The 27057-nt window shown below is 35.6% G+C and overlaps 1 protein-coding gene across 4 annotated transcripts in view; it reads left to right on the top strand.

Moving 5' to 3' along the window:
• Positions 1-27057, top strand: part of ODAD2 (outer dynein arm docking complex subunit 2) — a 179597-nt gene that overhangs the window by 82847 nt on the left and 69693 nt on the right. For all 4 annotated transcript variants that reach the window (XM_045465769.1, XM_045465771.1, XM_045465768.1 and 1 more), the window contains one exon: positions 13404-13518. In XM_045465769.1, coding sequence (XP_045321725.1) covers positions 13404-13518 — 115 coding nt within the window. The remainder of the gene's footprint in view (positions 1-13403; positions 13519-27057) is intronic.

The following is a 27057-nucleotide window of genomic DNA, read 5'->3' as shown; positions in this document are numbered from 1 at the left end:
GATCTTGGGGGGAAAACATTCAATTTCTTACCATTATGTGTGCTATTAATTGTAGGGTTTTTATAGATGCCCTTTATCAGATTGAGAAAGTTCCATTTATTCCTAGTTTGTTTTGAGGGTTTTTTTCTTTAATCATAAACAGGTTTTGAATTTTGTCAATGCTGCTTCTGCAGCTTTTGAGATTATCAGATAAATTTTCTTTGTTCTAATAACAAGGTGAGTTGCATTAATTGCTTTTGGAAGGTTGAGTCAACCTTCCATTTTTTGGATAAAATCACTCTGATCATGTTGTATTGCCCTTTTCGTGTATTCTTGGATTTTATTGGCTCATGTTTTGTATTCTATGTTTATGCTGATGAGGTATATTGATTTATAATCTTCTTATAATATTTTTGTCAAGTTTTAGTTTATGGGTTATGGTAGCCTTATAAAACAAGTTGGAAGATCATCTTTCATCTCTATTTTCTAATAGAGTTTGTGTAGGATTATTTCTATCTTAAATGTTTGGTAGAGGTCACCAGCAAAACCATCTGGACTTGGAGTTCTTTGGGGAAAGGATTTTTGTTGATGGTGATTTATTTGTTTTGAGTATTAAAGATAAATTATATTTCTTTAATAAATATGGTACTATTTAGGTTTTCCATGTCTTCTTGGGTCAGTTTTGGTAATTTGTGTTTCTCAATGAATATATTTGTTTTCATTTAAGTTTAGTTAATTGGCACAAAGTTATTTATAAATGTCCTTGTATTATTTTTATCATTTTAACACTTGTAGTTTCTGTAATGATACTAATTTGTGTTCTCTCTCTCCATGTGTCTCTTTTTTGATCAGTCTGAAGCAGCTCATGGTCCATCTTTTAATAACATGTGAACTAAAAGTGGTTTTTACATTTTTAAATATTTATAAAACAAAAACAAAACAAAGAATATGAAACAGAGATCATATATTGCCTACAAAGCCTAAAATATTCACTGTCTCTTTATATAAAAAGTTATCAACCCTTGCTCTAGTGGTTTATCAGTATTATTCATCTTCTTTTTATTTTTTTTATTTATTTTCTTATCTCAGGTTTAAGTTTTTGCTGCTTTTTCTGTTCCCTTGAAGTAAACGTTGTGATATTATAGGTTGATTCTTTTGCCAATATGAGTATTTAAAGCTATATATTTTCCTCTAACTACTATTTCAGCTCATCTCATAAATATTCTGTTTTCTTTTTATTCAGCTCACAATATTTCATTAATTTCTTTGTGATTTCTCTCTTTGGCCCAGGGGTTATTTACAAGTGTTGCTTAATTTCTATTAATTTGGTATTGATTTCTAGTTTAAAACTGTCAGAGACTATATTCTCTGAGATTTTAACTTTTTCATATTCAGCTTTATAACCTGGACATGTGGTCCGTTTTTGTAAATATTTTATTTGAGCAGGGGAAAAATGTGTATTCTGTAGTTGTTGTGTGTCATGTTTTTAAGATGATGAGGTCAGATTGGTTAAGTGTGTTTTTCAGTCTCCTATATCTTTATACATTTTTTCCTATACTATCAGCTCCTGAGAAAGGGGTGTTAAAACAGTCCACCACGGTTGTAGATTTGTTTATTTCTAGTTTTCTCTATATCTTTGTAGTTTCCTCCATTAGTAGTAAGAAACTGATTCACATCTGTACTTATTAGACCCAGCTCCCTGTATATAACCATGTTCACCCCTATCGCGTCCCCTTTGCAGATGCCGTGCTCACCCTGCTTTAGTTCTGATTCGACATCTGAACTGCCCAGGCTCCTGTGTGCTCTCTTTATGCTATTCAGGCTCCGGTCCCCCATGCTGGGCCACCTTCCTCTTGTATGTCTTCACTGCTCACCCTCTGTCAGTCTCTGATTTCCCATGGCAGGCTGCTCTACTGTGTTGTTACCCTCCTCACCCTGTTCAGGGTTATTTATCATTACACAACAGGCTGATTCTCAGGGGGGCTATCCTTCTGCTAGAGTCTGTCTTCCCACATTGAGTTGTACCCCTAGAGAATGTTCTGATCACGTTAGGATTGGATACCCCATGCCTGATTTACACTACACTTAGAGATTCCCTCTTCATCTTCTTGGGCTCTAACACCCCATGCGGGGCCACTAAAGCACTTTTACCTTCTACCGAGGGTGCCTACATGGTTCTGCCCCACATAATGATTTTTGGGGCTGAGTTATTCAGGAGGCAGAGGGAAGGGGCTTTACCATTCCTTTTGAAGGATAGTTTTACTTGGTTTGGAAAAATAGCTGTTTTTCTTCTAGTACATTATAAATGCCATTCTCTTGTCTTTTTGCTTTTATTGTTTCCTGTGAAAGGTCAGCTTTTGTTTTTATTATATTTCCCTATACCTGATGTATCTTTTTTCTGTAGCTGGTTTTAAAATCATCTCCTTATCTTTGGATTTCAGCTGTTTGATTACGATATGCTTCAGGGTGGTTTTCTTTGTATTTATTCTGTTTAGGTTTCACTGAGCTTCTCAGAGCTGTGGATTAATGTCTTCCATAGATTTTAGAAAGACCTCAGTCATTGTCTTCACAAGTATTCTTGGTCTTATTCTCTCCTCTATCTCCTTTTCCTGAAACTCCAATTGCACACATATTTCATGTAATAATACTCCACAGACATTGGACTCCGGTTTTTTTTTTTCATATTTTCTCCTTCATTTTCATTTTTTCTCATTTCTCCTTTTATTTTATTTAAGTTCACAGATTCATTTCTCTGCTATTTCCAGTTTGCTATTAAGCCCAACTAATAAATACTTCATTCTTATGCTGCAGTTTTCAAGTCTAGCATTTCTGTTTGTTTTTTTGTTTTGTTTTTTAATAGTTTTGTGTCTCTGGCTGCAGAATTTTCTTTCTTCTAAACCCAATTATAAACATTTTTGAAAAGTACATAATCTTAGTCAAATTATATAAATGACCCTTAATTAGGAAATGACAAATTATTTTATGCAATTAAAGGATGTGCATTTGGTAGGTTATTGTTCAGTCACTAGCGCTCACACCCATACTATTAAAAACAAACAAGTAATTGTGCAGGTATGGAGAGATTAACGGAATACAATAGATACACTAAATATATATTTATATCTATATCACTATATATCAATATAACTACATATCAAAATTTAAGGTATTATGACTGATATGAGGTGATGGATCATTGTGGTTTTGACTGGCATTTTCCCCTGATGATTAATGATGTTGAGTATCTTTACTTGTGTCTATTGGCCATCTGAATGTCTTCTTTGGAAAAATGCCTATTCAGGTACTGTACCTATTTTTAATCACATTATTTGTGGGGCTTTGTTGGGTATTGAGTTGTATTTCTTTGAATATTTTGGATATTAACCCTTTATCAGATGTACTTTCTCTCATTTAGTAGGTTGTCTTTTTGTGTTGTTGATGGTTTCCTTTGCTGTATGAAAGTTTTTTGGTTTAATGTAGTCCCAGTAGTTCATTTTTGCTTTTGTTTCCCTTGCTTTGGAGACTGAACCACTATACTTAAAATCTTTCTAATTATTTTTCATTTTTAATTAATTTAGGTTATTATCATAGAGTGACCATAAAAAAAACACTGGATCCCTACTTTCTTCTTATAGAAAATTCAGATGATTAACAGATTTAAGTATAAACAAAGTAAGTTATAAGAGAACAGAAGAAACATTCAGTTTTATTATCTTGTAGTGTGGATGGCTATTCTAAGCATAAGTTAAAGGTCAAAATCATAAAAGAAATATTTGATAGATTTAATTACATAGGATTTTAAATCCTGAGGAAGAGTGCAAAGAGAGAGAGAGAGAAGAAAAATCTCCTTTGCTTCCACTGGAAATTACCATTACAGTAACTCCTTATTCAACAAATTAGTAATTAAAGGGAAAGGATTAAACATTTGTTCTGCCTTTCTATGGGGTAACTAGGTCCCCGGTTGATGAGAGGAAGCTCTTCTTTGTAAAAGAATGTCAGTTAATAAATAGAGTAGACAGAATTTTAAAAAATCACTGTAACTCCCAATAAAATAATTCTTTTTGGCAAGGATAATTAATGGATGCTGAAACTTTAAGGTAGTGAAAATGTTCTTGGGACAGGACCTTCTCAGAGTGACAGAGTGTCACCACACAGATTGTTACTTAATGAAAATGGAAACATACGTCTTTATAATGAAGATATATGGTGGTTATAAGTGTAGTTAAACGACCAACCTTGGCATCACTAAGAGTGGAACACCTGGCATTATGAGCCTCTCAGTGTGTTGTGCAGTGTGAGGTACATGGTATCACCCATGATGTATTCTGCCAAAAATATGTAATTTGAATCAAACTCAGATTTTAGTTCTAGTTTCCTGTTTGTAGAAAACACAGAGAAGAGAGGAGAAATTTAATGACACCTTGAGGAAGACAAACACATTGTGAGACTTGATCTCTTTAAAGAGTCAGTGCCATAAAGGTGTTCTAGAATAAAAGAGACTTTTAGACATATCAGAAATACAGTGCATGATCCTTGTTTGAAACTAGGTTTTGTTTATAAAGCTCTAAAGGAGGTTTTCAGAGCATTTAGAAATATTTGAATCTGAACTGGATATTTGGTTATATTAGGGAACTAATTTTAACTTTCTCAAATGCAACAGTGGTACAATGATAGTGTAAAAGATTGCACTTTGTTTTAAAAGATGAAATTTGAAAATTTTAGTTGTGAGTTGATATGATATCTCTTGTTTGCAAATGGTTTATAAAAATGAACACACATTTATATTGATAGATGACACAAACATGTTAGGTTTTGAAAGTTGTGTTATTGGTATTTATTTTACCATTAAAACTCTAAGTATGTTTGATATTTTGCAGTTAATGGCAAAATCAAGATAGTAGCTAATGCTGGTGACTGGTATTCTTATGATCTGTAGATGTGGAATCAAATTGACATAACTTTTATGGAGAACAGTCTTTTATGTATTAAAAATTAAAATATATAGGGGCGCCTGGGTGGCTCAGTCGGTTGGGCATCCAACTTCGGCTCAGGTCATGATCTCGCGGTCCGTGAGTTCGAGCCCCGCGTCGGGCTCTGTGCTGACAGCTCAGAGCCTGGAGCCTGTTTCCGATTCTGTGTCTCCCTCTCTCTCTCTCTGACCTTCCCCCATTCATGCTCTGTCTCTCTCTCTGTCTCAAAAATGAATAAATGTTAAAAAAAATTAAAATATATAGAATCTTTACTGAGCAGTTCCATTTCTCAGTATTTTTGTCCTTAGCTGATAAGCAGTGCATTGCAAAAGGATGCAGGGATGGCCTTTGCAATGTTACTTCTATTCCATTATTATGCAAAACCAGAAAGAACCTAACTTCAATTAGTAAAGGACAGTTAAATATATTACGGTGCATCAATACAGCAATACTATCTAGTCATTAAAAATGATTAATATAAATCCATATTCATTGACTTAGAGGTTCCATTACATATACTGAGTTTAAAAGGTGGATTATAAAACAGAAGGGGTAGTGAGGGGAATAGGTGTCTTGTCATTGTGGTGACCATAAATACTAACATTTGCGTTGGTCCATTTTGCTTTTTTTGAGCAAACCATACCTCAGCTGTTTTTAAATTTTTTTTAATGTTTATTTATTTTTGAGACAGAGACAGACAGAGCATGAATGGGGGAGGGTCAGAGAGAGGGAGACACAGAATCCAAAACAGGCTCCAGGCTCTGAGCAGTCAGCACAGAGCCCGACGCGGGGCTCGAACTCACAGACCGTGAGATCATGACCTGAGCCGAAGTCGGACGCTTAACCGACTGAGCCACTCAGGTGCCCCTCCTCAGCTGTTTTTAATGAAGTCATCTAGATCGTGTGCATTTTTTTACAGAGAAGAAAGAAAAGATAAATTATGTCTTATTTGCTTATACAACCAACATTTACTGAGTTGGTTAGGCACTCTACTTCTGTTTTCTCATTGTGTAGTACAAGTGTTGAAGTAGATGTTCTCTAGGATCCAACACTAATATCTGATTAATGTAATGATGACTGAGTAACATTCATTTAATGTTTACTGAAAATGACTAGTTCTCCAAGCCAGGGACTGCACCAGGTACCAGAATACCCTTCCCATAGCCCCATCCCAGCTTCCCTCACCACCACAGGGTTGCTGCCACATGTCACTATCACATGGACACTCTCCTTGCACCCTCCACTTCCATCCCACCACACCTGTCTGTTTCATTTTTCTCCAGTCACTTTTCAACATTTCACACAATATGCAGATTATTTCTTTTCTATTGTATGTGTTTTCCCAAAGGAATATTAGCTCCATAGAGCAGGGATTTGTTGGCTTTCAAGGTGGAAAATTCCCCCATGCCTCAAAAATTGCCAGGCACCTGCAGGCACTCTCTTAATATTTACTGTAAGAATTATTTTTTTTCTAAGAAGATGTTTCTAGAACTTTTCTGATCATATTGTTTACACAACTATAAAAGGGTAGACTACCATCCTGTATTACCAGGGCCAAGAAATTCTGGGACATACCCTTTCCTGGGGCTGTCACATTCACTACTTTTCTTCAAATTTGATCTCACATAGAATTTTTCAAATAATAGAGATATAAAAACCCTGAGAATCTGTAGAAAAGAGTACAGTTCTTTTCTAATTACAGCTTTTCACAGGGTTATTTAATTCTGATATCCTTTTCATGTTTCCATTTTTATTATTGCCAAGTTGGTTTCAAAACCTATGGATTTCAGTTGTATCCTTTCATGTGGTATAAGAATATCGTGTTCTCCTTAGGCTAACCACATTTAGCAGAAGTCGTTGTCATGTATTAGTATTTATCAGTGTAATTTTCAGTGAAAATTGTGAAATTTTTAGAAATCATGAAAAATTATGGTTTCAAACTAGTTTCATTGGCATTGTCAGAAAGAAACTCTACAACCTTGGCATTGCCTACCATGTGGGAACAGACTCTTTACTTTTGTTCATATATGTGTCCTCAATGGGCGGGCAAGCCGGCCAGACTTCTTAACAGTGTTAGCAAATGTTATGATAACAACAACAACAACAGCAAAATTAAGAAGCGTAACAAGCAGCTACATCACTTTTGGCTTGTTTGGATTTAATAGCCAGAATATGAATATGTATTCATCTTTCATCTTTCTAGAACTGTTTTTCTGCCAGCCACACAGTTTGACTTCTATGATGAAGTTGAAGATTTTGTTTTTTTTTTAAATCATTATTATTTTTTTTTACAGATAGTTATTTATTTACTTAAGTGAGCTCTATACCCAACATGGGGCTTGAACTCAAGACCCTGAGATCAAGAGCTGGGTGCTCTCCCAACTGAGCCAGCCAGGCACCCCGTGAAGTTGAAGATTTTGAAAACACAAGTCAGTTTTGTGTTTATAATGTCTAAGAATTAATGTAAAATTCAATTGATAACAAAAATGGGAAGAGTTTACATACTACTAGAAATGAATCAGAGCAAGATGCTAATGAGATTTAAAAACCATACAGAAGGATATAGACCCATCGCAATGGACAGTGGTGTAAATTAATGCTACCTATAAGACCACCATTATATATGCAAAAAAACAATAAAGTTATAAAGAAATTCTATGAAAATGTACTTTCAACTGAAGTCAATTTCAAATGAAAACTTACTCTGGAGGTTAGATTTAGAACTTGGACAGGTACTTTGCAAGAATGAGGTTAAAAATGAATGTATTTGTGTTGGGAGAGATTTTTGATTCGTTGCACATAGACTGTCTTGTTTCAGGTCCATTTGACCAATATTTCACTGGCTGTTGTAAGTATGCCTGAAGCATAGTGCATGATTCCTGCTGTCAAGGAAATTACACAATAATTATAATAATGGGGAGGGAAGTATAGACACATCACTACAAGGCAAAGCACTGTGTCATGAATACCAGAAAGGGGGAGAGCAAAACTCAAAAGAGGCTTAAGGAGGGAGAAGCCAGAGAATTTGTGGGAGAGGTTTTGTTATAGACCTTAGAAGATGGGTTATTACAGTAAAAGATGGGGATGGCATAGGGAAAGGCTTATAGCTGAGAACATTTCTGTAGCCTGTGAGTAAACTATTGTCTCCCCTTTGTGTTCATATGGAACCCCATGCACACATGTATTGTAGCATTTATTATAATTGATTATAATGGTTTCTTTATCTCTCTCATTAGACCGTACTTTCCTGAAGGACAGTTACAATCCTCAAAATATGCAGATGCTGTATTTGTGAGTTCATATCCCTGCTGAAATTTATTTGTAATGCCCAAAGCAATACTTAACAGCCCTTTCGCATGTGCAGAGCAGAGAAAAATCTGAGTCACCTCATGCAGCTGTCCAGCTGATGCTGAACAAAGCCAGGCTCTGCCTTCTTGTTTCAGCTCTCATACTATAAACAAGTGTCCTTTTTTACAGCCTGTATAGTGCCACATTTTCACACTTCTGTGTTTTGAGTCGGTTATTTTGCTGTTTCAAATGGCCCCTAAGCAGAGTGCTGAAGAGCTATCCGGTCTGATGTTCCCAAGTGCAAGAAGGTTGTGATGTGCCTTACAGACAGAATATGTGTTAGGTAGGAATTGCTCAGGATGAACTGCAGTGCTGCTGGCCATAGGTTGGTCCGGTGTTAATGAATCAACAGTATATATTAAATAAGGTGCTTTACATAGACACACACATAAAACATGGTTATAGATTGATCTGTTGATAAATATGTTCTGAGCAAACACTGTCAGGAAGAAAATTTTGTGTTTCCCCCAAGACCAGTGGTTCAGTATTTACTAATCTCCTGTTTTTAGTGACTTTATAGAACATAAATACCCCGTGTAATGAGAATTAACTGTATCTGTTATTTCTGTATGCTGAGCACTTAGTGTTTAGTAGATGGCCCAAGAGTTTATGAGCAAATGCCTGAATATAGGGAATTGGGAGGAATAAATCAGCTCATTGGAAATGTTAAAGACTGAGTTCAGGAGTCAGGGGTTTTTTTAATTTAAATTTTATTTAGTTCACATACAGTGCAATACTGGTTTCAGGGATAGAATTCAGTGATTCATTACTTATATACAACACTCAGTGCTCATCACAACAAGTGCCCTCCTTAGTACCCATCACCCATTTAGCCCATCTGCCACCCACCTCCCCTCATCAACCCTGTTTTTTCTCTATCATTAAGAGTTTCTTGTGGTTTGTTTCCCTCTCTCCTCTCCCCTTCCTCCCATATGTTCATCTGTTTTATTTCTTAAATTCCAAATATTAGTGAAATCATAGGGTATTTGTCCTTCTCTGATTTACTTACTTCACTTGGCATAATACATTTTAGCTCCATCCACGTCATTGCAAATAGTAAGATATTCTTTTTGATGGCTGAATAATATTCCAGTGTGGGGGGGCACATCTTCTTTATCCTTTCATCAGTTGATGAACATTTGGGCTCTCTCCATAGTTTGGCTATTGTAGATAATGCTGCTATAAACATTGGGGTGCACGTACCCCTTCAAATCTATATTTCTGTATTCTTTGGTTAAATACCTAGTAGTGCAATTTCTGGATCATAGGGCAGTTCTATTTTTAGTTTCTTGAGGAACCTCCATACTCTTCTCCAGAGTGGCTGTACCAGTTTGCATTCCCACCAGCAGTGCAAGAGGATTCCCCTTTCTCCACATCCTTGCCAACAAATGTTGTTTCTTGTGTTGTTAATTTTAGCTATCCTAACAGGTGGTATCCCATCATGGTTTTGATTTGGTTTTTCCTGATAATGAGTGATGTTGAGCATCTTTTCATGTGTCTTTTGGCCATCTGGATATCTTATCTGCAGAAGTGTCTGTTCATGTCTTCAGCCTATTTCTTAACTGGGCTATTTGCTTTTTGGGTGTTGAGTTCGATCAGTTCTTTAGAGAGTTTGGATACCAACCCTTCATCACATATGTCACCTTGCAAATATATTTTCCCTTGGTAGGCTACCTTTTATTTTGTTGATTGTTTACTTTGCTGTGCAGAAGCTTTTTATCTTGAAGTCCCAATAGTTCATGTTTGCTTTTGTTTCCTTGCCTTTGGTCACATGTCTAGTAAGAATTACTGTGGCCAAGGTCAAAGATGTTGCTGCCTGCATTCTCCTCTAGGATTTTGATGGTTTCCTGTATCACATTTAGGTCTTTCATCCATTTTGAATTTTTTTTGTATATGATATAAGAGTGGTCCAGTTTCAATCTTCTGCATGTCTCCATCTAGTTTTCCTAGCACCATTTGTTGAAGAGACTGTCTTTTTTGCATTGGATATTCTTTCCTGCTTTGTCAAGATTAGTTGACCACAGGGGCGCCTGGGTGGCTCAGTCGGTTAAACGTCTGACTTCAGCTCAGGTCATGATCTCATGGTCCGTGAGTTTGAGCCCCGCGTCAGGCTCTGTGCTGACCGCTCAGAGCCTGGAGCCCGTTTCAGATTCTGTGTCTCCCTCTCTCTCTGACCCTCCCCCATTCATGCTCTGTCTCTCTCTGTCTCAAAAATAAATAAATATTAAAAAAAATTAAAAAAAAAAAGATTAGTTGACCACATAGTTGTGGGTCCATTTCTGGGTTCTCTATTCTGTTCTATTGATCTATGTGTCTGTTTTTGTTCCAGTACCATACTGTCTGATGAGTATAGCTTTGTAATATAGCTTGAAGTCTGGAATCCCGATGCCTCCAGTTTTGTTTTTCTTTTTCAGGACTACTTTGGCAATTCAGGGCCTTTCGTGGTTCTATACAAATTTTAGGATTGTTTGTTCTAGATCTGTGAAAGATGCTGGTGGTATTTTGATAGGGATTGCATTAAATGTGTAGATTGCTTTGGGTAGTATGCACATTTTGACCATGTTCTTCCAGTCCATGAACATGGAATGCTTGTTCATTTTTTTGTGTCCTCTTCAGTTTCTTTCATAAGTGTTCTATAGTTTTCAGAGTATAGGCCTTTCACCTCTGTAGTTAGGTTTATTCCTAGGTATCTTATTGGTTTTGGTGAGGAATCAAGATTTTACTACCATACAGGCAATAGGAAACCATTGCAAAGTTTCTCCTGGGAGTACACACATTTATTGAATATGCTAGGTGGTGTGATGGACAGAATGAATATCCCTGGGGCCCTGCTCTCCAGGAGCTATTACAGAAGCTCCAGAAGCTCCCTTAGGAAGATTAATGTCAGAGGAATTTATAGGCTAGATGGACCTGAGAGAAATTGAAGCCCCCAAATCAAGGGTGCAACTACAATAGCCATCCTGATGTGAGGTGGTAAAGACCAGAATTAGGGTGTTGGCAGGAGAAGCAGGGACGTAAGGGGCAGATACTTGGGTTATCGTGAAGTAAAAGTCATCAGTAAATAACTTGAAACAGAGAATAAGGAAAACGGAAAGGACAAAGTTAAACCCTGAAGTTTGCTACCCCCTGACTTTGTTAGCTCCTATATTTACAAATGTGATTCAATCATGTTTTCCTCATCTAAGGTTATTGTTCTGTGCTGTGCTGAGTCTTTTAAGGCATCAGTTAATGGGGTCACAATCCTCAGCCCTTACAACTACGCAGCCACTGAGTTGCCTAAGGCTTCAGGTAATGGTTGGGGATAATAGATCTAGCTTTACCATTAATAGTGAATTTTAATAGTTAATTGTGAAATTTTGCCTGGGGGGTCCACACTGAATCCCTCCTTTAAGAAAACCTGGGGATGCATGGGGTGCTCAGTCAGTTGGGCATCCGACTTCAACTCAGGTCATGATCTCACAGTGAGTTCAAGCCGCACATCAGGCTCTCTGCTGTCACTGTCAGTACAGAGCCTGCTTCGGACCCTCTGTCTCCCTCCCTCTCTGCCCGTCCCCTGCTCCATGAGCTCTCTCTCAAAAATAAATAAACATTAAAAAAAAACCCTGGAAAGGTGTGTCATGCAAATGACTTGTGCTATATGTCAAGTTATGTCCAGCACTGTACAGTTAAATATTACTAATGCAAGTTTTACTGCTACATTTACAAGAGGGCAGGACAGATCTATCGTTCATTGAGAAATTGCATGTGAATAAATACAGAGACCCAAGGATCAGCAACAATTATGCTTTCAGTGGTATATGTAAAGCAGTAAGATTGTTTAACTTTGTAAAGTAAATCTTTCATTGTGAAGTGCTCAGTCTCTTTACATTTTCCATCAGTTGAGAAATCAAACTTTTTCCGTCAGCAGAAAACTGACAGCTATTGACAGAAAGCTTTAGGTTTAGAAAGCTGAAGTTAAACTTTGTGTTAAAATACTTTCTCAATGTGCATTTTTCTTACTACAAGTCATTCTCTAAGGAGACAATTTATGTCTTACTATAAGCTACTTGCATTAACAATTATTTTATAAGGTTATGCAAAACTGATCTCATACTTGGACCCTTTGGAGTGATACATTTTTCCCCCTGGCAAACTCATCTCAGATAATCAAGAAATGTAGTCGTCTTTATGTCAACTTTCAAAAAAGAATTTGAATGGCATTCTAAGCTGGTAGTATTTATTCTGTCTGGGGCTAAATACTACATGTGTTTAACTCAACTTGAGATTAAAAATCAAAGGAGTTTTGATGTTTTTTTATCTTTTTTCATCTGCGTTGAGTTTAACGTATCTTTCCGAACAAAGCCATGTTTGTCGAGGATATTAAGTTTTGTTTGGCCACCTTCTCAACTGCAAGTACTCAATGGACCTTAATGCAAGGTTATGCTCCCTGGACTGATTGATATATAAACAGAAGACAGATGGTGTAGAGATGACTCTGATGATAATTCATTTTTCAGCTAGTCATGAAGATATTTTGATTACAGTGTGTTTAAGTAATTATAACACAGTCTGCAATGTTAGTCTTGCTGGGAAGGAACCACATGGAAAACAAGTTACGTGTTATCCGTGCCTAACAAAGGGTGCACTGTGGTGTAATGATTTTAATTCCTAATGCTAGATTAGGACTGGAGGAGTTTAAAATATGTCATACGGTAAGGTAAGTCAATTAAACATAGACCAAATAAAAAAGGTAACTTCACAGTTTTGAGGCATAAATATTTGTTTTGGAAAGTATATAGATGTTACTATATGAAAGAAACCAGTATTTTGACATTTAGGTAACAGTCTGTGTACTGCTAATTAAAAAATTACATGGCTTGATTTTGAGTTTATGTGAATCATAATTATCATGGAGCTTGCTTTCTGTGTCATGAATTTAAAACCGAAATCCACACTGACAGTTCAGCGGCATGTTATATTCCTGCTATTGTTAAACTTTTGGGGAAAAAAATCTAAGCAAAATGTTAAAAGGAGAAAAGTAGAGTTGTGTGGATAGAAAGGCCATTTAAGTTTTCATTTTCAGATATTAATTAAAATTTATGCTTCTGTTTTTGGCTTCACAAATAGGATAATTGATCGCTTAGATGGAGTTCGTTTGTTGTGGTCCCTCCTGAAGAATCCTCACCCGGAAGTGAAGGCCAGTGCAGCATGGGCCCTCTGTCCCTGCATCCAAAACACTAAGGTAAGAACAGACTGCAAATCAGCCCATTCTAAAATATCTAATACTGTATTGAATAATGTCATCACAGGTCACTAGTTACTTTCAACTTAATTTTGGTCCAACTTATCTGGTAGAAAAGTGCTGAATGTTTGTGCCATATGAGCAATGCCTTTTCCTGGTTAGTTTTTAAATGCCAAATCAAACTAGGCTTAGGTGGCAGTGCTTACCAACTTCTGGCTGGCTGGTGCAATTGAAACAGGTACCCCAGGGGCACTGGGTGGCTCAGGTAAGTGTCCGACTTCAGCTCAGGTCATGATCTCACAGCTTGTGGGTTCGAGGCCCGCATCGGGCGCTGTGCTGACCACTCAGAGCTTGGAGCTGCTTCAAATTCTGTGTCTCCCTCTCTCTCTGCTCCTCCCCCACTCTGTCTCTCTCTCAAAAATAAATAAACGTTAAAAAAGAAAAAGAAAAAGGTACCCCAGGTAAAATCAAGGGGAAGAAAAGTTGACTGTTCTTATCTCTTGGGTGATAAGAAAATTGCCTGTGTTTACCTGCTACTTTAAGAAGCATAAAATTGCTTCTATCTTATTTATATAGCCTGAAATATGACAGTGAAAGATCACTAAGTTCTTTGTTACCTTGAAAAAGTCAAATAATTTCATGAATTCCACTTTTCTTAGCTGTCAGTAAATACTGGATATAAAGCCCAAAAATAAAATTTTTACAAGACAAAAAAAAAAAAAAAAAAAGACTGAAAGTTTCTGAAGTCTTTTAGCTCTTCATTTGTCAATTTTATTATTTTCTTTAAAGATCCCTTTTCAGCCTATTTCTATTATCTTAATTTTTTTTCTATAGATTTAGAGATTGCCTTTTCAGTTCCTGGTTGCTAGAGATGTTTTTCTCTGTTGAATATTTTTATCTAAAGGATTTTATTCCTGTAATAAATCTAACATGACTCTGAATATCATCCTAAATATTTGTGACTAGCAATAATCTTTTGTAAAAAGTGAATTGTGGTGTGTACTAATAATAGAAGGAGACCTGTTACAAACTGGTCAATAGAACTATTTTTTTTATAGCACGGACATAAAAATAAGAACACCTCAAGTGTCAACCTACAGGAAAATGGACAACAGGATGATACTATGGTCATACTGTATCATACTGAGCAGCAGTAGAAAAGGAATGTATTTCAGTAATGGACTCATCAATATCAGCACATCTCATAAACATATTGCACAAAAAAAATCCAAGTTTCAGAAGTAGATACACAATGTAATTCCTATTCTATAAGGTCCAAAGAAAAATTTTAAATGCAGAATTTAAATACTATTTAAGAAGCAAGGAAGAGCCTACTGAGGAGATACCACTACCTATCTTTGAAGGATATCCTTATCAGTTACCTGAACTAATCAGCCCAGTCCTTCACTTATAAATATGAACAATTAAGGATCACCAAATATTTAAGGAAGACTAATGGTACTTAAGACAAGCCAGTACTAAAAAGCAGAGTTAACTTCAGAGGAAACAGAGATAATGTAAGGAACAGACTATAACATGAAATTTTAAAAATTTATATCCTCAAATGAGCAAAAAATTTAGATCCTCAGAATGACCCAAGGGGAATAAATACTATACCTAAAAAGGCTGTTATTAAAAAAAAAAAAAGATACATTTATAGATTAACAAAAGCTTTTGGAAATTAAAAACATTTGAGAAACCAATAAATTTAATAGAAGAGACAAATATTAGGTATGACTGAGTAGTTATCTGCAAGTTTAAGTCTACTAAATAATAATGTAAAGTAAAAGTAAAAAGAAAATAGCACAAGAAAATACATGAAAGAGAGCAGTGGAAGGGTAGAAAAAATCATCATAAAAAAATGGAAGCATCTGTAAATCGAGGAGTTGAAGAAAGATTCTAGTCTTCAGTTTGAGAAGATGCACTTAGTGCCAAGCAGAAAATACAAAGAGAACTATCTATACCTAGACACAAATTCAAATACGGTGTTTCCAGAAATTAGAGGAAAGGAAAAAATTATATAAGAAAAAGGATCACACCAGTATTAGACTCAAAATTGTTCACAATAAATTGTAAAAGAAAATGGAACAAATCCTCTACTGTCTTTAGAGGAAGGTATTTTTATCCTGGAATTCTATATCCTATAAAAACTAGCATTCAAGTGAGTGTGGAGTAAGAACAGAATAAAGACATTTTTCTTTTAGAAATGTCAAGACTCAGGAAGCTTATTCTCCATAAACCTTCTCTGAAAAAATAAAAATAAAAAACTGTAGACTATCTTCCAGCAAAACAAAAGACTCTAAGAAGGAGAATAACATTAGTTATAGAAATAATAATAAGCAAATAACTCACTGGAATTGAGTTAAATATAAATTTGTGTTGATAATATGGCTTTCAAATTTTATAAAGTTTTTAAAAAAGAATTTCTTTAAAATAAAGAAATGACATAAAGTAAAATAAAAGCAGACAGTATAATCACAGTAACAATCTGAATTTAAACTACCAGATGATTCCAAAAACATGTTACATAGTGTAAAGTAATAGGTAAACACATAATAAAGGTCTTTACTTTTCCTGGAGAAGGATGTTATAGATACTGGTTCATTCTCAATCATCATCAAAAATAAAATCTTATTTAAATATACAGTTTAATTTTGTTTCATCGATGAGATGCCATTGTGTATATAGATACAAAATGAACATAGTGCTATTATTATGTGTAAATTGTGTCCTTTATTCTTGTGGATTTTTAACTCCAAATCTGCCTATTTATCTATCGCTAGCTGTAAAAAGGCAAAGACATTCTGTAAGAGACATTTTAATATTTTCATTTTTATTATTCCTGCCTAGGATTTTTTTTTTTTTTTTTAAGAAAAAGTGAGAGCAGGGGAGAGGCAGTGAGAAAGGGAGAGTATCCCAAACCGGCTCTGCACTGTCAGTGTGGAGCCCGATGCAAGGCTCGAAGCCAAGAGTCAGATGCTCAACCAACTGAGCCAGCCAGGCACCCCCTGTCCAGGATATCTGTCCTGAATATCTGACTGGTCTCCTGTGCTAGCAACCTAAACTGAACCATAGTCAAACACAACCCAACATGTTTGTCTTTTAGCCCTTGGCCCCAGGGCCTAGACTGGATCCAAGCCTCCATAAAGAGTTCCTACTTGTTCACCTCTGTTGAATCTTACCTGCCCTCTGCACATTCCTTACTGCTACTACCTTAGTGTCTTTGAATTTTTCTTAAGAAGAGGACACCTCGGCCCCCATCTTATCACTCCTGATAGAAAACAGACGCACGATCTCTGCTTGTTCACTACTCTTTTTTTTTAATGTTTATTTTTGAGAGAGAAAGACAGAGTACAAGTAGGGGAGAGGCAGAGAGAGAGAGGGAGACACAGAATCCAAAGCAGGCTCCAGGCTCTGAGCCTTCAGCACAGAGCCCGACGTGGAGCTCAAACTCACAACCTGTGAGATCATGACCTGAGCCAAAGTCAGACACTTAACCAACTGAGCCACCCAGGCGCCCCGATTGGTTCACTACTCTTACCAATAACTACACTTTTCTGTATGTATTATCATTTAGGTAACATCAACATTTGAAGAATTTTAAACAAGGAAGTGATGTGAGCATATTGGTTAATTAGAAAATATGAGTGGGTGACTAATTAGGCTATTGCAGTGGTTCAGGTGCAAGCAGTTAGAATCTGACCTAACACAGTGCCAATGTGGGCAAACAGAAAGAGTCAATATAAGAAATAATTGTGAAGTAGAATCAGAAATTGGTGTATGATTGGATGTTGGCTGCGAGAAGGAGATCAAGAGAGAGTTTGAGGGGTTTTTTGTTTGTTTTTATATTTTAACTTTGCAACTAAGAACTAGTAACTTTAAAAACATGAGAACATGATTTGAGGAAAAGATGGCAGATTTGTTTTCATCTAGATAGAGATAGCCAGTCACTTGAGTATATGAATCTGGGTGTCTGGAGAAAACTCAGGACCAGAGATGGATGGATATGTGAGAATCATCAACATACCAGAGGTAGCTGAAGTCTGAAGGGTAGAGGACAGGCAGAGGGTGTGGAATAAGGGAAGAAGGGTGATGATGAAGAGGAGTCATAGAAGAAGACTAAGGAGTGATAGGTAATAATCAAGAGAGGGTTGGGGCGCCTGGGTGGCTCAGTCAGTTGAGTGTCCGACTTTGGCTCAGGTCATGATCTCACGGTTCGTGAGTTCGAGCCCTGCGTCAGGCTCTGTGCTGACAGCTCGGAGCCTGGAGCCTGCTTCCGATTCTGTGTCCCCCTTTCTCTCCGCCCTACCCCTGCTTGTGCTCTGTCCCTGTCTTTCAAAAATGAATAAACATTAAAAAAAAAAAGAGAGGGTGACAAGAAAGCCAAGAAAGGAAACAAATTCAAGAAAGGGGGAGCATGTTCAATAATACATTTGCCCCTAGGAGGTTATTTACCTTTGAAAACCAAAACAAGTATGAAAAAATATGAAAAAATAAGTGATCATTGTTCATAGACATTTTAATTGAGAACAGAGAATTTAAGTCAAATGCCGGGGGGTAAGAAATAAGGGGAGAAATAGATGTAAAGATAATTAATAGTTCTTTCTAGAAGTTTAGCTGTTAAGAGAAGGAGATAGTATGAAGTTTAGAAGACACCTAAAGGAATGATTAGTATAGGAAAGGTATGAGAGGGAGGAAGAGGGTGTGTGTAGCAGATATGGAAGGGAAGAAGGAGGAGAGGGAAGGGAAGGAGAAGGGAAGGAGAAGGGAAGGGAAGGAAGAGGGAAGTGAAGGAAAGAAAGAGAAGGGAAGGGAAGGGAGGGAGGCATGAAGCAAGGAAGGAAGGAAAGCTCTCACTATTCCTTAATCTTATAAAGCATCATCACTGAATTCAGAAGTGAGAAAAATATCAAAAGAATCTGAATTAATACCCTTATGTGAATTTTAAAAAAATGAAGTCAGACTTTTCCTAATTGACAATAAGTAAAATTTGGCTGATTATTTCAACAATGAAGACTGGTTTTCTGATTAGGTAATACAGAAGATATATCCATAAAGTAAATTAACTACATATTCAGAGTCAAAATTTTGATGGCATATATGTAAGACAAACATATCTTCTATGATTAAATTTATGATGAACATTTTTAGATATCAATTTGAAATAGATGAGGAGGATACATATGCTTTCAAAAATGTATTTGGATTTGTGAGCAAAAATTTTGAAGACTGTTGGTGTAGTATACTGGTTTTGGCCCTTGAAATGAGAAAGAAGGAAATTTAGAACATCTTTCCTCAAGAAAATAGCCTGATTTGCAAGCCTTTTTTCTTTTTGAAAAATCCTATTTTCTAGGATCAGAAAGTGAATGAATATTACATGGTTCTCTTTCCTTGCATCTTTACAAAACAAAATTCATCTTCCCAAGGTAGAAGGATACCTCAGGGGTAGAGTATGAAAGAGGCCATGTGCTCAGAAAGGCAAAAGGAAGAAAGCACATTTATAATACTGAAAAAAATAGCATCTCATAATTTATACATATACCAATCAAACCATGGTTTAAGACCACTCTGTCTAATAGAACTTTCTATGATGATCAAAATGTACTCTTCAAATATGGTAAGCATTAGCTGCCTGTGGTAATTGAGCACTTGAAATGTGACTAGTATGACTGAGAAACTGAGTTTTTAATTAATTAAGATTTAACTTCATTAAATCATTTAAATTAACCTTAATTAACTTAAATTTAAATAGCCACATGTAGCTAGTGGCTGTTGTTTTGGATAGCCCAAGTCTAAGATATGCAAATAATGGAGGGTTGTTTTTTTAAGGCAACCCCTGCAAAGAGCTATAAACCTCAAGATTTACATGATTATCTATGGTTACATGCTTACTATGTAAAATATAGAAAGTAAATAAAAACAAGGAGCTTTATGAGTTTTTTCCCACAATTTAAAAAAAATGTTTTTTCATTAAAAACAAAAGCAAAGGAAAAATATTACCTGTAATTTCAGTACTCAGGGATAACCATCACTTAGTGTTAGATTGGGTTTTTTCCTTAACAACGGATTGCAAATATCTCTCTTGTTCTCTATGTAAGTCTTTTCATACCCCTGTCTAATTCTTGGCTGTGTAGTATTTTGTTGTATGGCCATATCAAAATTTATTTATGCAATTAAATTTCCAATATTAAAGGAGAATGAGGTTAGTGAGCAAAAAAATGTTAGAGCTTTTCTAAAATGGTCATTTCACATAGAGAGAGAAAATAAAGTTACCTCTGATCCACTGGTAGAAACCTGAGCATAGTTTCCCAGGGCTTAATCCATAGTTTCCATTAAATAGTTAAAAAGTATAGCACCACAAAAAAAGAGAACAACAGGCCAATATCTCTTATGAATATAGATGTCAAAATCCACAATAAAATATTAGCAAACTGAATCCAACAATGAATTTTTAAAAACCATTCACCACAATCAAGTAGGATTTTTTTCTTGAGATGCAAGCATGGTTTAATATTTGCAAAACGATCCATGATATGTCACATGAATAAGAGAAAAGAAAAAACCATATTATCATTTCAATAGATGCTTTTTTTGCATTCAACAAAGTACAATATCCATTCATGATACAAACCCTCTGCAAAGTAGGTCTAAAGGGAACAGGTCTCAACATTATAAAGGCCTTATATGAAAAACCCACAGCCAACATCATACTCAAAGGTGAAACACTGAGCACTTTTCCACTAAGGTCCAGAACAAGACAAGGATGTGCACTCTCACCACTTTTATTCAACATAGTACTGGAAGTCCTAGCCACAGCAAGTAGACAACATAAAGGAATAAAAGGCATCCAAGTATGTAAGGGAGAAGTAAAACTCTCACTATTTGCAGATGACATGTTACTGTATAGAAAACTCTAAAGACTCCACCAAAAAATTACTGTAACTGATAAATGAATTCAATAAGGTCACAGAATACAAAATCTGTGTACAGAAATCTGTTGCATTCCTATGCACTAATGATGAAGCAGCAGAAAGTGAAATTAAGAAAACAATCCCATTTACAACATAATAAAATATTTAGGAATAAACTTAACCAAAGAGGTGAAAGACCTGTACTCTGAAAACTATAATATGCTAATTAAAGAAATTCAAGATGATGCAAAGAAATGGAAAGACATTCTATGCTTATGGGTTGGAAGAACAAATATTGTTAAAATGTCTATAGTATCCAAAACAGTCTACATATTTAATGCAATCCCTATCAAAATACCAACCACATTTTTCACAGAGCTAAAACAAACAATCCTAAAATTTGTATGGAACCACAAAAGACCTTGAACAGCCAAAGCAATCTTGAAAAAGAAAAATAAAACTAGAGGTATCACAATTCCAGATTTCAAGCTATATTACAAAGTGGTAGTAATTAAAACACTATGGTACTGGCACTAAAATAGACACATAGATCAATGGAATAGGACAGAAAACCCAAAAATAAACCCATGGACACAAGGTCAATTAATCTTTGATAAGGGAGGAATGAATATCCAATGGGAAAAAGACAGTCTCTTCAATGAATCGCGTTGGGAAAACTGGACAGCCACGAGCAAAAGAATGAAAACTGGACCACTTACTTTCACCGTACACAAATATAAATTCAAAATGGATTAAAGAACCAAATGTGAGACAGGAAATCATAAAAATTCTTGAAGAGAGCACAGGCAGTAATCTCTCTGACATTGGCTGTAGCAACATTTTTCTAGATGTAATCTCCTGAGGCAAGGGAAATAAAAGCAAAAATAAACTATTGGGACTACATCAGAATAAAAAGTTTCTGCACAGGAAGGAAACAATCAATAAAACTTAAAGGCAACCTATGAACTGGGAGAAGATATTTGCAAATGGCATCTCTGATAAAGCTTTAGTATCTAAAATATATAAAGAACTGATATAACTCAATACCCAAAAACCAAACAATCCATTTAAAAAATGGGCAGAAGATATGGACATTTCTCTAAGACATACAAATGGCCAACAGACACGCGAAAAGATGCTCAACATCACTCATCATCAGGGAAATGAAAATTCAAACTATAAACAGATACCACCTCATACCTGTCAGAATGACTAAAATCAAAAACAGGAAACAGCAGTTGCTGGTGAGGATGTGGAGAAAAAGGAACCCTTTTGCACTGTGGGTGGGAATGCAAACTGGTACAGCCATCGTGGAAAACTTTATGAATGTTCCTCAAAAAATTAAAAATAGAACAACCTTAAAATCCAGAAATGAGATTACTAGGTATTTACCCTCAAAATACAAAAACATTAATTCAAAGGGATACATGCACCCCTATTTACAATAGCCAAACTATTGAAAACAGACCAAATGTCCATCGATAGATGAATGGATAAAGAAAATGTGGTAGATTTACACAATGTAATATTGTTCAGCCATAAAAAGAATAAAACCTTGCCATTTGCAACGAGGATGGAGCTAGACAGTATAATGCTCAGTGAAATAAGTGAATCAGGGAAAGACAGATGCCAATGATCTCACTCATATCTGGAATTTAAGAAATAAAACAAATGACCGAAGTAAAAATAGAGACAAACCAAGAAACAGACACTTCAGAACAAACTGATAATTACCGAAAAGGAGATGGGGCGGGGGGATGGAGAAAATAGAGGATGGGGATTGAAGAGTACGCTTATCAGGATAAAAAATAAATAAATGAAATGATATGATGGGGATTGAGGAGAGCACTTGCTGTATGAGCACCAGGTGTTGAATCACTATATTTTGCACCTGAAACTAACATTACATTGTATGTTAAGTAACTGGAATTTAACATTGAATCGCTGTATTTTGTAAGTGTTGAATCACTATAATTTGCACCTGAAACTAACGTTACATTGTATGTTAAGTAACTGGAATTTAAATAAAAACTTAAAACCATTTCAAAAATAAACAAATAGATGATAACAAAAAACAGAAAAAGAAGTAGTATGGCCCCATAGATGAATTTGTCCAGAGAGTTTCTACTTTAGTTAACACGGTCATCCCTAGAGATGTTTCCCCCTGGGACTCTCAACTGTTCATCCAGATTTATGTTGTAAAGCAGGTTGCATAGTACTTAGCTCTTTTCACATTAGACTGTCATTCTACTGTTTTCACCATAACCATCATTATTTATATGTGTAAACTATAGACTTTCACATACATCATCTCAATTAACTGTGCAACCAATTATTTTTGCTTCTGAGGAGAAAGTCATCAGAGTATTTAATAACTTGCTCAAGATCACATAACTAGAGGTACAATATGAACCCCAGTTCTGCCCCCACATCCTGTGCTGTGGTTCCACCACAATACAGCTGCCACCCACATCAACAAGCAAGTCTATACAGTTTTCATTTCATTTCCAAGAAGATTTTTCTGGGCGGTTCCTTTGTGAAGAAAAGCCCCAGAAAAATTGCTCCAGAATATATGGGATTTCCCAAAAGTCTTAGGGCTGTTTTAAGCTTTGAGAACTTCAAAAATGTAGATACTGCAAGCTTTAAAAAATATATCATTTAGTGTACTGCTTTAGAGGGGTATTTTAAAAATATCTTTGGTGTGCCAAAGACATTTAAAAAAAGTCTATGGTGGGTACCATTGATTATGTTGATAACGGGAGGCACTGTGCATGTGCGTGGACAGGGTATGGGAAACCTCAGTACCTTTTGCTCAGTTTTGCTATGAACATAGAACTGCTCTAAATAATAGAGTATGTTTAAAGAAAGAAGCTTTAAAAATCTCTTGAAATTTTCATTATTTAACTTTCTCTAAGTTTTAGAAACTTTGACGTAAAATTCTACCTTTAGCGTTTTGTTTCCATCAGTATTTGCCATCTTCAGTCAGAGAAACTAAAAAGTTAAAATTTAAAAAAACGTGCTTTTCATAGGTCACCTGGGTGGCTCAGTCGGTGAGGCATCTGACTGGCTCAGGCCATGTTCTCATGATTGGTGAGTCGGAGCCCTGCATGGCGCTCTGTACTGACAGCTCGGAGCCTGGAGCCTGCTTCGGATTCTGTGTCTCCCATTCTCTCTCTCTGCCCCTGCCCTGCTCAGACCCTGCTCACACTATGTCTCCCTCTTTCTCAAAAATAAATAAACATTTTAAAAAATTAAAAATTCACAAAAAAAAGTGCTTTTCAAAAGTCACAAAAGAATTGAAAATGAAATGCATATCATCAAATTTTCAAATTTTGAAGCATTTATACTTCTGAAATACAGTATAAGCCGCACTAAGACATTTGGGTCTTGCTGTATCTATTTTAGTAACTTTTTGACAATGTTTTATATTTTATTGAGTAATCCTTTTCATGCTAAACCAATTTAATAATTCAAATCCATTAATTGTTGATCTCTTTGGTTTTTCAATGCTTATGTCAAAAATGAATCACAAATCAAGAACAGAAAAAGTTTTGTTTTGGTGTTGATCCCATTTTTAATCTATGACATAGTAACCTGAGGATTGAATCAGTTTTGGGTTTTTTTATGTTTCTTTTTGAGAGACGGAGAGAGTGCTCATGTGTGTGTGTGAGGTGGGGAGGGGCAGAGAGAGAGGGGGACAGAAGACCTGAAGTGGACCCTATGCTGACAGCACAGAGGTGGATGTGGAGCTCATGTTATCAGGAACCGCAAAATCATGACCTGAAACTAGCATTATGTTTTATGTTAAGTCACTGGAATTTACTTGTTAAGTAACTTGGAGTGCTTCTTAACTGACTGACCCACCCAGGCACCCCAGAATCAGTTGTTATCCCTGTTTCATCCATGTATTATACCTAAGCAGGTACAACATCTTCTATTACTTCCATTGGCTTCCTTGAAGTAAGTGTGAAAGACAGCCATTGCATATAAAATGATGCCTGAGAGGAGCATGTTGTAATATTAATAATTGGACTGGCTTTACACTTCTTAAGCATTTACATTTAAATTTTCATTTTGCATATAATAAAATTAAAGGTTAAAATCAATATAATTAATATAACAGTAAAAGTTAGCAATGATTTAATTTAATCTCTAGGCATATCTTCACTATAACTTCATTAATTCAACATTATTTAGCACTGTTGGCCAAACCCTTTGGAGGTGCACATTACATTCTGTATGCCTTTTTAATATCATCGTAACAAAAATATGTAACATTACCCAATTAAGTTTCCAGTGTTAAAATAGAGAATGAGGTTAAACAAAACAATTGAGCCTTTCTAGAATGTTCTTTCACATAGGGAGAGAAAATAAAGTTACCTCTGACCTATTGGTAGAAGTTCAAACACAGTACCCCAGGGAAGTGTTTTATAATTCACATTGCATCATAGGTTAAAGGGTAGTGTTTTCCTTGGTGGTATGAAAAATAATAGTGCATTTTATAATCAACTGCCTTTTTGGATTAGCTGAAATATTATGCATAAAGATACTTGTAAATGTCTGTATGCAAGGAGGTTATGTGTAGTTGGGACTTTTTTAGGGTCTCCTGTATTTGACGTCACCCTCGAAAACTTATCCCACTTGATTATATTCAATTTAGCATTTTCAAGTAGCAGTTTGGATATTCTGTTGTTTTTAGGTTTTCTAATAAGATTGTAAGTTCTGAAGGAAAGTAGAGGCAGGAAACATTTTTTGAAAATGCTGGGTATCCAGCTTGCAGTAAAATAATGAACTAGAAGATATCTTGCCAGATATTTTGGTCCATTTTTCCCTCCTTCTTCCCCCCATTCAGGTAAGTTAATGACTGTACTTTCTAGGAAAAATTGCCTTTTATTTTGTAAGAAAGGATTTCCACATTTTTTTCGCATAAGATGTTTTGTAGGTCATTTAGCCTTATTAACTTCTGAATGATAGGATTTGGCACCATTTTGAAATAAAGGACTTCTTTGTCTGGATTAAGAGCACTGACAGAAATGCTGCAGAAATAAGCCATTGTCAATTATAGCTAAGAGCAACACAAATGGGAAGAAAGCATAAGCCAAGCCTCCAGACAAGTTATGGCAACCTCAGGGTCCCTGCCACGGCTGTCTGTCAGGCATCATGAAACCTAAGTGCACTCTGTATGAGTCCATGTGGAATGGATGTGGTGAAATGTCAACTGTTCAAAACAGATGTTATCCATTTTTTATATTTTTAACAGCATGTGTATGAGAACACATTTTCAGATCTATCTGCTAAGAAAATGAGATGTGAAAATTAGTTCTAGTGAATGTATTGCATCTTTTCTTATAAAGGAATATTTAAAGCTACCTATCAGTGAGTGAGCCAGGCAGCAAAGTACCAGAATCAGAGACTTTGGTAATGAACTGTGGGATCGTTGAGACAAAGATTCATCATGTAATTTTGCATTGTGGTGGCATTATAGTTGCTGTTAGATGCACAGGACAAATGGAATGTGAGATCTTTGTAATAAGGAGGATTGACACTTCCACTGGTAGACCAGTGTCTCAATTAGAAGGCATAAAATTTTCCTTTGTTTTGAGAAGGTCAACATAAAATAGTTTTTGATAGCTTATGAGTGATAAGGAAAATGTGCCAAGTGAAAAAGATATGTTTTGCAAGTTTAATAACTATTTGTCCGTTCTTTCTATGATTGGAAAATCAGAATATGAAATATGAATCTGCTTTATGCTCCTATACAAAACTTGAAAGAATAAGACAGAAAATAAGCATCTTCTGTTAGAAAACTACCCAGTGTTCTTCAGTCTACCAAGAACTGAAAAACAGAAGGCTGACTGAAAGTGAACTAATCACAAAAAACTCATTGCATATTTTTCTAAGTAACTTTATTTAACAGTGCACCACTTTACGGTGAGTTTTTTGTGTTAGGCTTAAGGAAAGTTTGTTGTTGTTTTTTTCCAGTTAAGTTTGCTAAAAAGAATAGAGATCCTAATGACCTCTGTCTACAGTGATGTTTATTTGGTGAATTTCATGAGCTGCAAGTATGGTTGCAGACAATTAAGTACTTTGTGAAAAGTGTGAGAGATTTGTAAATGGAAGTGAAAAGCTGTTCCTTTCAAGCTGAATGATCAAACACATTTTTGGAGAAAAACAGTGGTTGAACAGGTGTTCAGTATTACGAACTTGTAATGTAAAGAACGCAACAGCTGAGTCTGGCAAGAGTCCATACATTAAATTCTTTGTTCTTAAGAGGCAAAACTCTGTTGCAGAAAGTCAACTCAAATTTGTGCTCCATGAACAATAAGGTATTGAAAACTACAGAAACTCAAATAAAAAATATATCATTACATCGCTTCTAATCTCTTTCATGTCTTTTCCCAGCATAAGAATCATTTTCTTTCTTAAAATATCATTGCATTTTTCTGTTGTTCTTTTTTTTTATTGTTGCAAGATAGTACTTGATTTTCTTAATTCTGTTTCTTTTCATTGATTTTAGAAAGTTTTAGTAAGAAAAAATAAAAGTTTAAATATGTTTGTATTTTTATAAGGCAATTTATATTAAAATTTTATATTATAACTACCACTTAGGAATTAGATAGGAAACAGG

The sequence above is a fragment of the Leopardus geoffroyi genome, chromosome B4 (genome assembly GCF_018350155.1).
Source record: "Leopardus geoffroyi isolate Oge1 chromosome B4, O.geoffroyi_Oge1_pat1.0, whole genome shotgun sequence".
Taxonomy (NCBI): domain Eukaryota; kingdom Metazoa; phylum Chordata; class Mammalia; order Carnivora; family Felidae; genus Leopardus; species Leopardus geoffroyi.
The sequence above is the reverse complement of the archived record's forward strand: the minus strand, read 5'-3'. Positions and strand labels throughout refer to the sequence as shown.